Source organism: Microcaecilia unicolor, chromosome 3 (genome assembly GCF_901765095.1).
Source record: "Microcaecilia unicolor chromosome 3, aMicUni1.1, whole genome shotgun sequence".
NCBI lineage: Eukaryota > Metazoa > Chordata > Amphibia > Gymnophiona > Siphonopidae > Microcaecilia > Microcaecilia unicolor.
Genome location: NC_044033.1, coordinates 481,937,472 through 481,951,730, shown reverse-complemented (window position 1 = coordinate 481,951,730; position 14,259 = coordinate 481,937,472). Strand labels below are relative to the sequence as shown.

Below are 14,259 nucleotides of genomic sequence, written 5' to 3'. Positions count from 1 at the left end.
GGGATAGCTCAGATACTTGAAAATGTGTATTTAACAATCTGTGCTGTCCACTTAACGTTCTTGATCTCATAGGCTGTATAGTTTTAATAGATCCAAGTCTTTCTTTACAAATATCATCTCCTAAAGAAATCACAAAAATATATTTTAAATAGATCATTTTAAAAAAAAATCTCATTCTGATTTTACTTTTATATCAGTTCCACTTATTTCAAAAGGTGTTAAAAATGGTTTATTTCTCCCTGTTTATCTAAACATCTATTCACGGTCATTATACATTATTTTATATTTATAGGTCAATTGAATAGGCTCAGCGAAAGACTTAACCAAATTCCAAATGATTACTACTCAAACCGCAAAGAACCTGGACCTCCTGGGCCACCTGGACCTCCAGGCAGTCCTGGACAAAGAGGAGAACCTGGACCTGGTGGCAGATCAGGCTTCCCAGGATCACCTGGTCTTCAAGGACCACCTGGTGAAAGAGGTAAGTAGAAAAGAGACACTTTAAGTCAATCAGAAAGGAAGCAAAGATATCAAATTATGGGCCACTGACAAGGCAAATAAGGGAGTCACAAAACATTATAAATGTAAATCATTCTTTGGCTTGATCTTCACTGTTTCTGGAAGGGTAATTCCAGTATGGTTCCTGAGGTATAGGAAACCAGAAAGGAGTCCATCCTAGTCACATAGAGAGTCATTTAATAATCAGGTTGTCTAGGAGCAGAAGTCAGACATTCGTAGGCTATTTTACAAAGATACATAGGTGTCTTTAAAAAATTGCCCCAGAAAATCTGGATACATCATAGCAAAAATGAATGCACATACATTCCCCTGTTCTCTAGCAGCTTTAAATCTTCATGCATAAGGTGTGCACAAATGAGCGTTTATTATAAAGTACGCCCATAAATTGTGACACTGCCTGGACACCGCCCAAAACCCACCCCTGAATACATCTACTACAAAGTTGCACGCAAATGTGCTTGTCATTGTGAGTACATGTATGCATGAGGTCAGTTTATAAGCACATTTTAAGCAAATAGATGCAATTCTATCACTAGGCACTGCCGTTTAGGCATCAAAATTAAGTGGGCGGTGCACTTATTCTATAGCGGCCTCTATGCATGAGTCGGCATCAATGAGCCTACATTTAGGCCAGGTTTATGAGGCACTTGCCAATATTTAGTGCAGTACCTGCATAACTAACCAGGCAAAATTAGGGCTATGTTTTATGTGATCCTACTTTTGAGACCCTTTTACTAAGCTGCGGTAAAAAGGGGCCTGCACTAGCATCAATGCATGTTTTTTTAACGAGTGATGAGGCCCCCTTTTACTGCAGTGGGTAAAAAGCTGGGTTAAAAAAAAAGAAAGAAATGGCTGTGGGGTATGTGAAGGGTCCTCTTTACTGTTATTGAAGACTGTTGCTAAATATTTTCCCTGGACACCATCTGCGAGAGGTTCTTTTTCTTCTACTGTTTGTTGCCTGGTGCTTTCCCTCAATTGAGTTTTTTCTTCTGTTTGTGGGGATAAGTGAACCACTTGCTGCACAGCCATTTCGGGGGAGGGGTTGAGCACTTACGACCACCCATTGAGGTGGCGGTAAGGGCTCCTGCGCTAACCCAGCTAACCGGGCAGCACTGCACAAGTACCGCTGGGTAAGCCCCGATGTTACAAAAATGGAAAATATTTTTGTAGTACTGAAAATGACGCTCACTGGGGGTGGGAACTACAGCTGGACTCCTGTATTGGTGTGCGGCAAGCCCACTGACGCACGCCAACTCTTTAGTAAAAGGGTCTCTTAGTTAACTGTGCAACTACTGGTACTGAATATTGCGGCTATTTGACTCTGTCAATGGACTGTCCTGGCAATAACCCCCTAATTCTGTAAAAGTTGCTAAAAATTGTATACGCAAATTTGGGCACGAGCCCAATTTGTGTGTGTAGTATAATTGAATAACATGCTAATTATAAGCAATTATTGGCACTAATTACATTTAATTGAACTTTACCCCCCCCCCCAGATTCTATATATCACACATAGATTTCCATGCAGAAATCTAAGCGTATTTTGTAACAGTGCGCATAACCTAATTGGTTAACATGCCAATCAGTGCTGTTAATTAGATGGCAATGAGCAATTATCAGCACTAATTAGAACTTACATGCTGAATTCACTAAGCACATTCTATAACATAGTGCGTGTAAATTCTAATCTGTGTTGTCAAAAATGGGGCGTGGACATGGAATGGGCGGGTCATGGACATTCTGAAAAGTTACGTGCCTAGTTATAGAATATACCTGCTTTGTGCCTAACTTAGGCACTGGTATTTATACCAAGTTTTACTTGGCATAATTCCTTGTGACTAAATATAGTCACGCAGATCGGCGTGAGCATATTCTATAACCGTGTGGAAATTTTATAGAATACACTTAGGCGGAAATGATTTCTCTGTGGATTTTCAAGGTGCCATATGTAGAATCTAGTCCTATGTGTGTAAATTTAGGTGTGGGATCTGCACCTAAAATTTACACGCAATTTGAAAAAGGGGGTGTGGAAATAGGTGGGTGATGCATGTAATGGGGCATTTCTAAAATTTATACACATTCTTATAGAATAATGGGGATACACACCTTATGTAGGCATGTACATTTGCACCCTGCTTCAGATGGTGTAAATGGCTGTGCCTAAAGTTAGGCGTGATTCCCAGGCGTAAGTGCTGTACTTTAAACCGTGCCTACTTTAAGCGCGGCTTATGGAATATTGCTTTTTTTCAATGCTAATTCTTTTACACCATATATAGAATCTAGCCCTAACTGCAAAGTGCCACATTGGTCAGAGGGGATGTTCAGTGGCACTGTGCAGTTAAGTTCTGCTGAATATTCAGTGATGGTCCACTGATCGGAATTTAAGTGGGAATGAGCCTTTCCGGCCCGCTTAGACCAGTGGCGTAGCTATGGGTGGGCCTGAGTGGGCACAGGCCCCATTCTTGGCACAGGCCCACCCAGTGGCGGCACCCCACATCAACATCTCTCCTCCTCCACGGTGTCCCGGCATCTGCCCGCCTGTCACTGAACCCCGCCCCTCCCTGGTGTACCTTACAGGCGTCCCTGGAGCCTGCAGTGATTTAATTATTTCTGCCTGCGCCGGTCCTGCATACAGGAAATGATGAAAGAGAAGGTGGGGCCCAGCTGATGGAAGCCTGCAGGGCGGGTACAGGCAGCAATAATTGAATCACTGCAGGCGCCGAGAGTGTCGTGCCATGCTGTGCCATGGCGTGCCATGGAAGGGCTCATCTAAGTTAGCTCTGGGCTTATCCGAAATATTGAGTCTGGCTACACCACTGGCTTAAACCCCTTCAAAAATCTACTATACAGTTAATAGTTTGGTTTAATAGTTCATTTGTACATTTATTATTTATTGTTACATGTTTGTCTCCAATTGCTTTACCAGGATTACCAGGAGAGAAGGGAGAACGAGGCAACTCTGGTGTTGGATCACAAGGTCCAAGAGGTTTGATTGGACCACCAGGTGTGTTTTATTTTCTTTTATCTGTACTACATGTTTCTAGAAGACATACTAGTCCTAGAAGCCACTAGACTGTTTGGCTAGAAAATGTAAACTAGTGACCTGTTAATTTCCCCATTAACGTGTGGTCAATACCACCAGGAGCCCTTAACACCACCTATTTAGGAGGCGGTAAGGGCTCCGCGCTAGTCCTGTGCTAATCGGGTAGCACATGATAATGTGCCCACACTACCCGATTAACGCAGGCACGCCTACTCTCCACCCACAGACATACCTCCCATAACAAAAAGTAAAAAGCATTTTTTACCACGGGAGTAAAATGCACTGATGGCCAAACTACCACGTGATGCCTCAGCACGTCCTATGGTAGTGCCCTTTTACCATGCGGTAGGCCCGCATTAAGCCTACCATGCTTAAATAAAAGGGTCCCTAAATGATATTTGCACATTTGTTATAGAATAGCACCTAGCATACCAATAAATGGTGTCAATCATGCACTCAAGTGCTATTACTCTATAACCAGGGGCGGCCCAAGGCAAGATGCCACCTGAGGCAGAGCTGAGATGTTGACCCCCCCCCCCCCCCCCCCCCCCCCCGGACCAAGTTCTGGCATCTCCCCCCTTTCTTCCTTCACCCCTTCCCCGAGTTTACTTTCTCCATTTTCCAAAAGCCGGCCACGGCAGCGATTCCCAAATGCTGCCCTGCAGCCGGCACCAGCCTCTTCTCTACTGTTGCTGCTTATGAGGAAACAGGAAGTTATATCAGCGAGGAAGGCTGCAGTAAAGAGAAGTGGTGGGTCCCAGTGGCAAGGCAGCATATGGGAATCACTACCTCCACTGCCTTTTAAGAAATGTAAAAAGAAGGTAATCTCAAAGAACGGGGTGGAGAAAGGAAGGGGGAGATACCGCTCCTGGAAGAGTGTCGCCTGAGGCCCCCGCCTCAGGTGGTCTAATGGTTGGGCCACCCCTTTCTATAACTTACAGTGGGGGAAATAAGTATTTGATCCCTTGCTGATTTTGTAAGTTTGCCCACTGACAAAGACATGAGCAGCCCATAATTGAAGGGTAGGTTATTGGTAACAGTGAGAGATAGCACATCACAAATTAAATCTGGAAAATCACATTGTGGAAAGTATATGAATTTATTTGCATTCTGCAGAGGGAAATAAGTATTTGATCCCTCTGGCAAACAAGACCTAATACTTGGTGGCAAAACCCTTGTTGGCAAGCACAGCGGTCAGACGTCTTCTGTAGTTGATGATGAGGTTTGCACACATGTCAGGAGGAATTTTGGTCCACTCCTCTTTGCAGATCATCTCTAAATCATTAAGAGTTCTGGGCTGTCGCTTGGCAACTCGCAGCTTCAGCTCCCTCCATAAGTTTTCAATGGGATTAAGGTCTGGTGACTGGCTAGGCCACTCCATGACCCTAATGTGCTTCTTCCTGAGCCACTCCTTTGTTGCCTTGGCTGTATGTTTTGGGTCATTGTCGTGCTGGAAGACCCAGCCACGACCCATTTTTAAGGCCCTGGCGGAGGGAAGGAGGTTGTCACTCAGAATTGTACGGTACATGGCCCCATCCATTCTCCCATTGATGCGGTGAAGTAGTCCTGTGCCCTTAGCAGAGAAACACCCCCAAAACATAACATTTCCACCTCCATGCTTGACAGTGGGGACGGTGTTCTTTGGGTCATAGGCAGCATTTCTCTTCCTCCAAACACGGCGAGTTGAGTTCATGCCAAAGAGCTCAATTTTTGTCTCATCTGACCACAGCACCTTCTCCCAATCACTCTCGGCATCATCCAGGTGTTCACTGGCAAACTTCAGACGGGCCGTCACATGTGCCTTCCGGAGCAGGGGGACCTTGCGGGCACTGCAGGATTGCAATCCGTTATGTCGTAATGTGTTACCAATGGTTTTCGTGGTGACAGTGGTCCCAGCTGCCTTGAGATCATTGACAAGTTCCCCCCTTGTAGTTGTAGGCTGATTTCTAACCTTCCTCATGATCAAGGATACCCCACGAGGTGAGATTTTGCGTGGAGCCCCAGATCTTTGTCGATTGACAGTCATTTTGTACTTCTTCCATTTTCTTACTATGGCACCAACAGTTGTCTCCTTCTCGCCCAGCGTCTTACTGATGGTTTTGTAGCCCATTCCAGCCTTGTGCAGGTGTATGATCTTGTCCCTGACATCCTTAGACAGCTCCTTGCTCTTGGCCATTTTGTAGAGGTTAGAGTCTGACTGATTCACTGAGTCTGTGGACAGGTGTCTTTCATACAGGTGACCATTGCCGACAGCTGTCTGTCATGCAGGTAACGAGTTGATTTGGAGCATCTACCTGGTCTGTAGGGGCCAGATCTCTTACTGGTTGGTGGGGGATCAAATACTTATTTCCCTCTGCAGAATGCAAATAAATTCATATACTTTCCACAATGTGATTTTCCGGATTTAATTTGTGATGTGCTATCTCTCACTGTTACCAATAACCTACCCTTCAATTATGGGCTGCTCATGTCTTTGTCAGTGGGCAAACTTACAAAATCAGCAAGGGATCAAATACTTATTTCCCCCACTGTATGTGTACAATTGGTGCCTATCTTTGCATTTGGGGCATGTGTCATGCTGCTGTAAGGAGCCTGCATGGTCTCTACGAGGTGAAATTTATACTGTAGAACGTCTCTTTTACTTTCATTTACTACATCAGGTGTTAAATTATCAGATCTATGTTAATCCATATTAATGGGTAAGTTTTATGTGTCTTAAACACAGTGGCTCCTAAGTGAAAGAATGTGGCACGGCACAACTGTTCAACATATATAGAGATATGTCTCAGAAACATGAGGCATACCATTTTCTCATTGTTCGAATTCAAATGGATTCTGGTATGGCCTTATAATATCCATATACAATTTATAGAGTACTAGTAAAACATGCCCATTTCAGGTGCAAATGAAACGGGCGCTAGCAAGGTTTTCCTCTCGAACCCCCCCTCCCTGCTCACCCCTTCGGCGTTGTGAAGGCACTGACCGCCATTGTTGCGGACCTCATCAACGCACGCCAACACCACCTTCAATGTGCTGAGTCGTTGGTTGTGAAGCCACTGACGCCATTGCTCCACCCTCGACGTCATCACGTTTGACGTGAGGGCGGGGCCCCAACACAGTGATTTCGGTGGCTTCACCACCACGAACCCTTCGAACCGGAAGGAAGTGCCCGGAGGAACTGACAGTGATGTCAGTGTCCTCAGAACGTTGAGGGTGAGTTTTATTATATAGGATGTTTGAGGGACTGCTGTGAAGTGCCATTGCAGTTGTGCTGGGAAGACTATTTATGGCTGTGTTGAGAACGTACAAAATGGTTGCAGATTTCAACTTCTCAGTGTTACAGCCGGAAATCAAATATAAATAATAGATAACTACTTAAATAAAACTAGAAATAACAGTGAAATCGTACTGCACAGTCATTGTTTTCAACATCTTCCTCAAGATTGCAGTTCTCCCCTTAGGCAATAATTCCTGTGGTGCTGGACTGCATTGCCAGACAAGTGTCCACGACCTCACTCAGATATCTTATGTCAAAGATAATGGGACAGCTGTCTTGGTGTATCCTGTTACATTGTGGGTTATTACTTTAGGAAAATGGCAGTTTAAGAATAGTTAGGAATCACCCTTTCAATATCCTTCTTCTTGCATGAGTGGCAGAAATGTTGCATTTTCAAGCATAGAATATAATACGTCCTCTGTTGTGCTTTTCCTATCATGCAAGATTTGTTCAGTGTTCATATGCTGAGATATCGGTGACAAAATGTAAATGATTAGTTATTTCTGTCTTTAATTTACTAGTTGAAGCATGATGTTTTCATTACAAGGTCTACAAGAAGCTTGCAGCAAACTTTAGCGCCAGTTAGTTAAGGGATTACATTTTTTAAAACCATATTACGACTTATGCCTAGAAAAATATTACCTCATGTGTCCTGGGGCTTTAGGCTAACAAAAGTATGTATTCCTATATTATGACTGCAATCCAGTGTGCTTATCTAAAACAGTAGTTTCCCTCGAGACTTTCAGAACTAAGGAATGGAAAGAAAGGATTCACTGATGTCGGTAGCTTGGTACAATCTTGCCAGATCAATTTCACTGGTAAAAAAAAAAAAAAAATCCAAACCTAATAGGTAGAGGAGCAGCTGATGAATCATGAACGAAGAAAAAGCGTATTAATGTCTTTAGTTCACCATGGTACTTTCATTGACAACATGTGCAGCATTGGAATGGAAACATTTGCTTAACATGTTCTGAAAATGTTGTCTAGACAGTCGTTGCACCAGCTGTTCTGTCAGGATAGATCCTGAGATTCATTTAAAAAAATTCCTCATAACTCTTTGCTTTTTATTTCTGACACTAGGACCACCGGGTGATTCTAGAACTGGTCCACCAGGTTCTAGAGGCCCAGTGGGCACTCCTGGATCTCCAGGTCGCCCTGGGAACTCTGGTGTAAGGGGTCCTCCGGGTCCACCAGGATATTGTGATTCGTCTATGTGTGCAAGCATTCCATACAATGGCCAAGGATACCCAGGTAGGTTAAAATTTAGCCTGTATCTTATGTAAATCTTTACATTTTAGTTCAATAAAGATTATAGATTGTTACACATTTCTTTCTAAGGACATACATTTTTAAAACCAGTTATAGATTTTGCTTTAAAAATAATGTCTAGAAGGAAGGAATAGTTATAGGCCCTTTTACTAAAATGCATGTGTTTAGCAGGTGGTAAATGCAAAGCCTGTAACTACTGGGGGCATTCCCAGCATCTTCTATTAGTTACCACACAGAAAAATACTTGACTGCAAGGTAAATGTAGTGGAAGGAATTCTATAACTGGCACTCAAAAAATCGGTACTGGAAAAAATCGGCCCACCATAGGGCCCTGTTTACTAAGTTGCGCTATAGGAGTGCTAGCGTTTTTAGCATGTGCTAATGCTAGCGTTAGCGCACGCTAAACTAGCGTACCTTAGTAAACAGTGCTCTATAATGTTTAGTTGTTGACTCTGGACATTTACTTGGAGTCTGAAGATATGACTAATAGGAGAGTTTATTGTAACTAATACATCGGGGGTCCTTTTTATAAGGTGCACTAATGGATTTAGTGCACACTAATTTATTTATTTATTTATTGCATTTGTATCCCACATTTTGCCACCTATTTGCAGGCTCAATGTGGCTTACAAAACCTGTTATGGCATCGCCATTCCAGGAGACAGGTACAATTGGTGTTAAACAAGATCATGGAAGAGGAAAAAAAGGGGCTGAGCAAAGTTATAGAAAAGTGGCTATCAGAATAGGGTGAAGTGGTTAGGTGTTATAATAGGCTATAAATTCTCATTGTAGGCTAAATGATAAGATGCTCATTATATTCCTATGGGCATCTTATCATTTAGTGCATGTAATCATTAGCACACCTTAGTAAAAGGACCCCATTATAATTATTATCTAGTGATACTCACATATTCACCCCAGGAGCCATTATTTTCTTCTTCAAATCTGTCCATTTTAGTTAACTGTTTCTGAACTGGATGTTAAATGGCTTTTTTCCCCTCCTCCTTCATCCCTCATCTCCCCCCAAAATTTGATTTTAAATGAAAGTAAAAAAAAAAAAGGAGCAAATCATTGTTCTTTTTTTTCAACCACAACTATTTGCAATATTTGGAGAAAACGAAGTGAGCAAGGAAGAAGTTTTGTTTCCATTTCATTATGTTATATTTTGTATTTTAATTTATCTAACGAGTCTTACAAAGTAGTCAATATCTTAGCATCTATTGCCTGATCATATCAAGTCACTGAAACCAATTGGAATGTAAATTCTCATCCAAGTCAATGTAGAGTGGAAGAAAATATAGTTTTGTAAAACAAATTGACTGTCAAAAAACTAACATCATATTTGACCTGTTTCAGGTTCCGGCTAACACATTTTCTAAGTCGTCAGTGCTGCTTGCAGTTTTGAATACGTGAAAATCCCGTTTCTGAGATGTTTGCGCACGTGCTAATTATGAAATGAGTCTGTATGGAAATTTCACCATGGATGCAGTTAATGAACTCTGTTGGCATCATAAGGGGAGACGTTTGGTACTAACAACATTCTTGAATGGGGAAGAGGACAGCGATGCCGTGTTACAAACGCCTGTTGCATTTCAGTAATCAAAACAATCGATGAATAAAAAAAATACAGAAGTCTCATTTGTGAAGGAGGCTTTATAAAACTACTAACCATCAGACATAACACAGTTCTGGGGAGCGGAAGGGGAATGGGGAGAGATTTAACCTAGTGTAATGGAAATGATATGTGTAAATAATAAACTAATTGTGGCTTGTAAATGATTTGTATGGGATCGTGTCCACTAAAATCAGTTAACATATTTTACAGTAATCTTCTGCATTAAAGCCTGCTGCCTGCTTCTTTGCTAGAATAACCTGTCTTGACACCTTTAAGAAATCTGCTAGTATGTTGTCTGGTTCTGGGTACATGTCTTTTCTGTAACTGCAATGATAAACCTAAAATGTTTATATAACTATTTTTCTTCTGTCTTGCTTGATTCCGTGGTGTATTTCCACCACAACTTGTACCATAGAAACTGCTTTAGAATACGATACATAAACATTTCACTGGTGGTGCTAGCTAGTCATTCATTAAATACATCCCCACCCTCCCCTTTGAAATATATTTTGCAATTATCCAACTTAGTTGGTTTCATATCTGTTTGCCCTTATTATCGACATTTAGTCATTTGCTGACCAACGGCCTGACAATGTATATCAACTGCTGCCAGAAAAGTTTTACATTTCTTTCACAGCCTTTTGTAATTTCATAGAGAGCAATGTTAATGCATGGATTTTTAAATTTAATTTCTGTGATCTGTAATTGCATTCTGGCTGATAACATATATATATATATGTATTTATGCATGACTTATGGCAACTGTAAACTTCAATCGGACAACTATTTTCAACCAGAATCATATGAGCCTGAAAGTGGACCCTATCAGCCTGAAAGTGAACCCTACATACCTGTAGTGTCAGTCGAGACAGGAAGGCCAGAAGAAGAATTTGAGGAGTATGGAATGGACGTTTTCTCACCAGAATATGCTGAACACATGCGGTGGAAAAGATCGCTACCAAGAAACTCAAAAGTGAAATCGTAAAAGAATACTGTTTGCCTGTCACTGTATACAAAGATTCATATAAGTCCGAGGAGAAGTAACTTAGGGTATGCAGAGTGCTTTGTATAGGTGGCAGCCAGTGTCATTTTAACATACAGGCCCCAGATGCTTTCATTCTTGCTTGATGCTGCTTGTAAAATGCTTTTGCTTACAGAGGCTTTAAAAAAAAAAAAAAAAAAAAAATCCTTTTTAAAGTGTGCATTCATTTATCGAGGTGCAGCATTTATGTGTTGAAAAGAAAAGATTTTAAAAGAACCAAAGCTGCTGCGGATTTTCTATGGGCTCTTTGCTTTAGCAATGGTCCTTATTGCAGGATTCCATTCCTTTCTAACGGCTGTTTGGCATTTCCTTCAAGTCAGAAGCCACATATTGCTTTATTAACCCCCCAAAGGCCTTCTATTTCATATCTATTATTTATCTTTCTCTCCTGTGCTCAGTTATGCTTCATAGGGAATATAATGCTCTTATACATCTCTTTTAACAACCACAAGCCTTAAATAATATAAGAGAAAGCACTGTGTCATTTCGATACAGTTTTATATTAACTTAAATCTCCATTTGTAGACACATCAACATTTATGCCGAATTGCAGTCCATCCTGCAGAGATGCAATTGCATGTTTGTGTTGTATATTTAGTATGGAGTTTCGTTTGCAGATTATAGTATTTCCTGGTTCTCAAAAGCAGTTGGAAATCATTTGCAAGGCTATGGATATAGAATTGCTGCTTTTATATTTTTAACTGCAAATTTGTGAATTTCACTGCCTTATATTTTTATTTATTTCTGAAACAAAAGAGGTGTTTTTTCAATAAAACTACTGAAAATTTTCATTGCGCTTTCCTGGTGTGTTCTGTTTGCAGTGTCTTGCAATTCACGACTGCTTGTTTCGGGGAAAGTTAAATAAATGAACTTAGAAACCAAACATCAGAACATAGCACAACATAAAAAAGGACCGGAGGTAGCATTTAATCACACTGTGATCGTCATCATAAAGGTGGTACATAACTTTGGAATTTCAGATTGAAATGCTCTGCATACAACATGCCATTAATTCCAAGACCCTTTACTTTGATAAATTCTCTGCGTCATAACCTAGCTTGAAAGCTCAGCTAGTTTAGAAAGTTTGACATCCCCTTGACTTTCCTTCTGTTGGGTGAGGTTTAAGGACCCTACAAAAGGAATGTTCATGCTGGACGTTTCCAGGGTATGGACATCCATCTCAAAGTATTTTCAAACAGGAAATCTTGATGCATTTCCTGTTCTAAAATACATGTGAGATGGACGTCCATTTGGGAAGTTCTGACTTGGACATCGCTATTCTGACACGGTAATACAAGTCTGTGGTAGTAAAAAAAAGTCTGCTTGTCAGTGCACTGACACAGCTTTTAAACTGTGGATATATGGTCCAAGGTTTATTGAAGAGAGTAAAGAAAAGTTTGCAAGAAAACACTTGTGAAAGTTTGATTACAGGGTTAATTTAAGGACTGCAAAAACATTTCATTTTGTTTCTTTTGCTTGTTTTGTCTTGCATCAGAGGCACGACGATTCCAAAATAATACAAGCAGCTTCATTTGCTCCTCTTTTTACATTATGGTAGTGTGTGGAACTTGTAGTTATTCACTTATCCCCCAACTTTCTCTTACAGTACTAGTCTCTGTCGAATGCTAAATGCAAAATTGTAGGATTTCTAGCTAGCACACTTCGAACTTGGTAACTTATTTGGTTTCAACCACACAATTGCATTAAGCTTGCAAGAAGTCTGGGGCAACTTGCACAGAGCAGCCATGTTTACAGCCTTAACATCAACAGTGTGAAGGAGATTTTATAAACCATGCTTGTGCATAAAATACTGATTTATGCATATAAATGGGCTCTTATAAAATATGACCAGCTTAAAAGTAGGCACAATGATAAGACGGTGCATCATTTTCTGGTAGACATGAACAACAGCGGAGTTAGGATGGAGCATAGATTAAAACATGTAGATTAAAAAACATGTTAATCTAAGCACATGCTTGCACAATCAAGGCACAGATCTTTATCTGTTTGAGGGCAGTTGCAGTTGTCTACACCTGCAAAGGAAGTGTGATTTCTGCTGTGTACACTAGTATTTTACAAAGATACGTGGAGGGTCATTTTCAAAAGGATTCCAAGTTAGAATAGTGGCATCCAACTCAGAGCATCCCAAATAGATATCATCTCACATGTATTTTAGAACAGGAAATACATCAAGATTTCCTGTTTGAAAATACAGGAAATGGATGTCCATACGCTGGAAACATCAGGCATGAACATTCCTTTTACAAACTGGAACATCAAAATTATGAACTGGGAAAACAAGGGACATGGATGTTTGTATGGTAGCATTCTTTGAAAATGGCATGCAGAGCAGAGGGGCAGCCTGGAGGTTAATGCAGTGCACTGTGAAACAAGGGATGCAGGTTCAAATCCCACTTTCTCTTTTATTTTGTAATTGTGAGCCCTCCAGGAACAGAAATATACATACTGTACCTAAATGTACACCACTTCAATAGCCTCTAGGCTTGTAGATAGCTTATATATTTAGATATAGTAGATATTTTTCCATTTCTGATAGGTTCACAATTACAAAAAAAAAAAAAAAAGCTGAAGTGAGACTTGAGTCTCGGTACCTTGGTTTACAGTCTACTACACTAACCACTAGGCTACTCCTTAGACTTGCTTCCAGACTTGTTACAAATACCCATAATACCTGAAGCTGTCATAGAACCTGGCATCACCTTTCAGTTTCACTTTCAGGCAGAAGGTTGAGGACAGCAACAACCGGGGGATTAAGAAGGTGTCATACCTTAATCCCTCCAGTGGACAGCTACTCAATCAGGACACCTTTTTGTACCCTGGATGCGCCTGAAACAGGTCTAAATAAGGATGTCCTTCCCCCCTCTTGTAATTGCTGTAGGACATCCAGACTTCAGGCCCTCCCTAGTCCCACCCAGAACATGCTCCCTTTCTATTTGGACATATTGCAGTGTTGGTACGCCCCTATTATGCCATTGCAAAATTGGGATTTAGATGTTTCAAGCACATGGAGGTCAATTTCAGCCTTTTGATACATCCATATGTTTTGAAAATGAGCAACATAGGTGTCTAACCTGCTTATAATCAAAAGAGAAAAATGCCTATATTGCGACCCAAATCGGGAGATGGGCATCTTTCTCCCGTGGGCGCCCAAATCGGTATAATCGAAAGCCGATTTTGGGCGTTTCCAACTGCAATCCGTCGCAGAAACAGGTAAAGTTGACGGGGCGTGTCGGAGGCGTGGTGAAGGCGGAACTGGGGCGTGGTTATCGGCCGAGGAGAGATGGGCGTCTTTAGCTGATAATCGAAAAAAAGGCGTTTTTTTCCGCGATTTTGGGTCACTTTTTTTGGACCCTTTTTTTTCACGAACAAATCCCAAAAAAGTGCCCCAACTGCCCAGATGACCACTGGAGGGAATCGGGGATGACCTCCCCAGACTCCCCCAGTGGTCACTAACCCCCTCCCACCAAAAAAAA

At 41.3% G+C, this 14,259-nt stretch overlaps 1 protein-coding gene across 1 annotated transcript in view; it reads left to right on the top strand.

Annotated features, from left to right (window-relative positions):
* COL12A1 (collagen type XII alpha 1 chain) overlaps nucleotides 1–11,556 on the top strand; it is a 384,763-nt gene extending 373,207 nt beyond the window's left edge. Inside the window, 4 exon segments of the mRNA XM_030199047.1 lie at nucleotides 293–481; nucleotides 3,446–3,523; nucleotides 7,920–8,090; nucleotides 10,521–11,556. Of these exon segments, the coding sequence (XP_030054907.1) occupies nucleotides 293–481; nucleotides 3,446–3,523; nucleotides 7,920–8,090; nucleotides 10,521–10,708 (626 nt within the window). The 3' untranslated portion in view covers nucleotides 10,709–11,556.
* The last annotated feature ends 2,703 nt before the right edge of the window (nucleotides 11,557–14,259 follow it).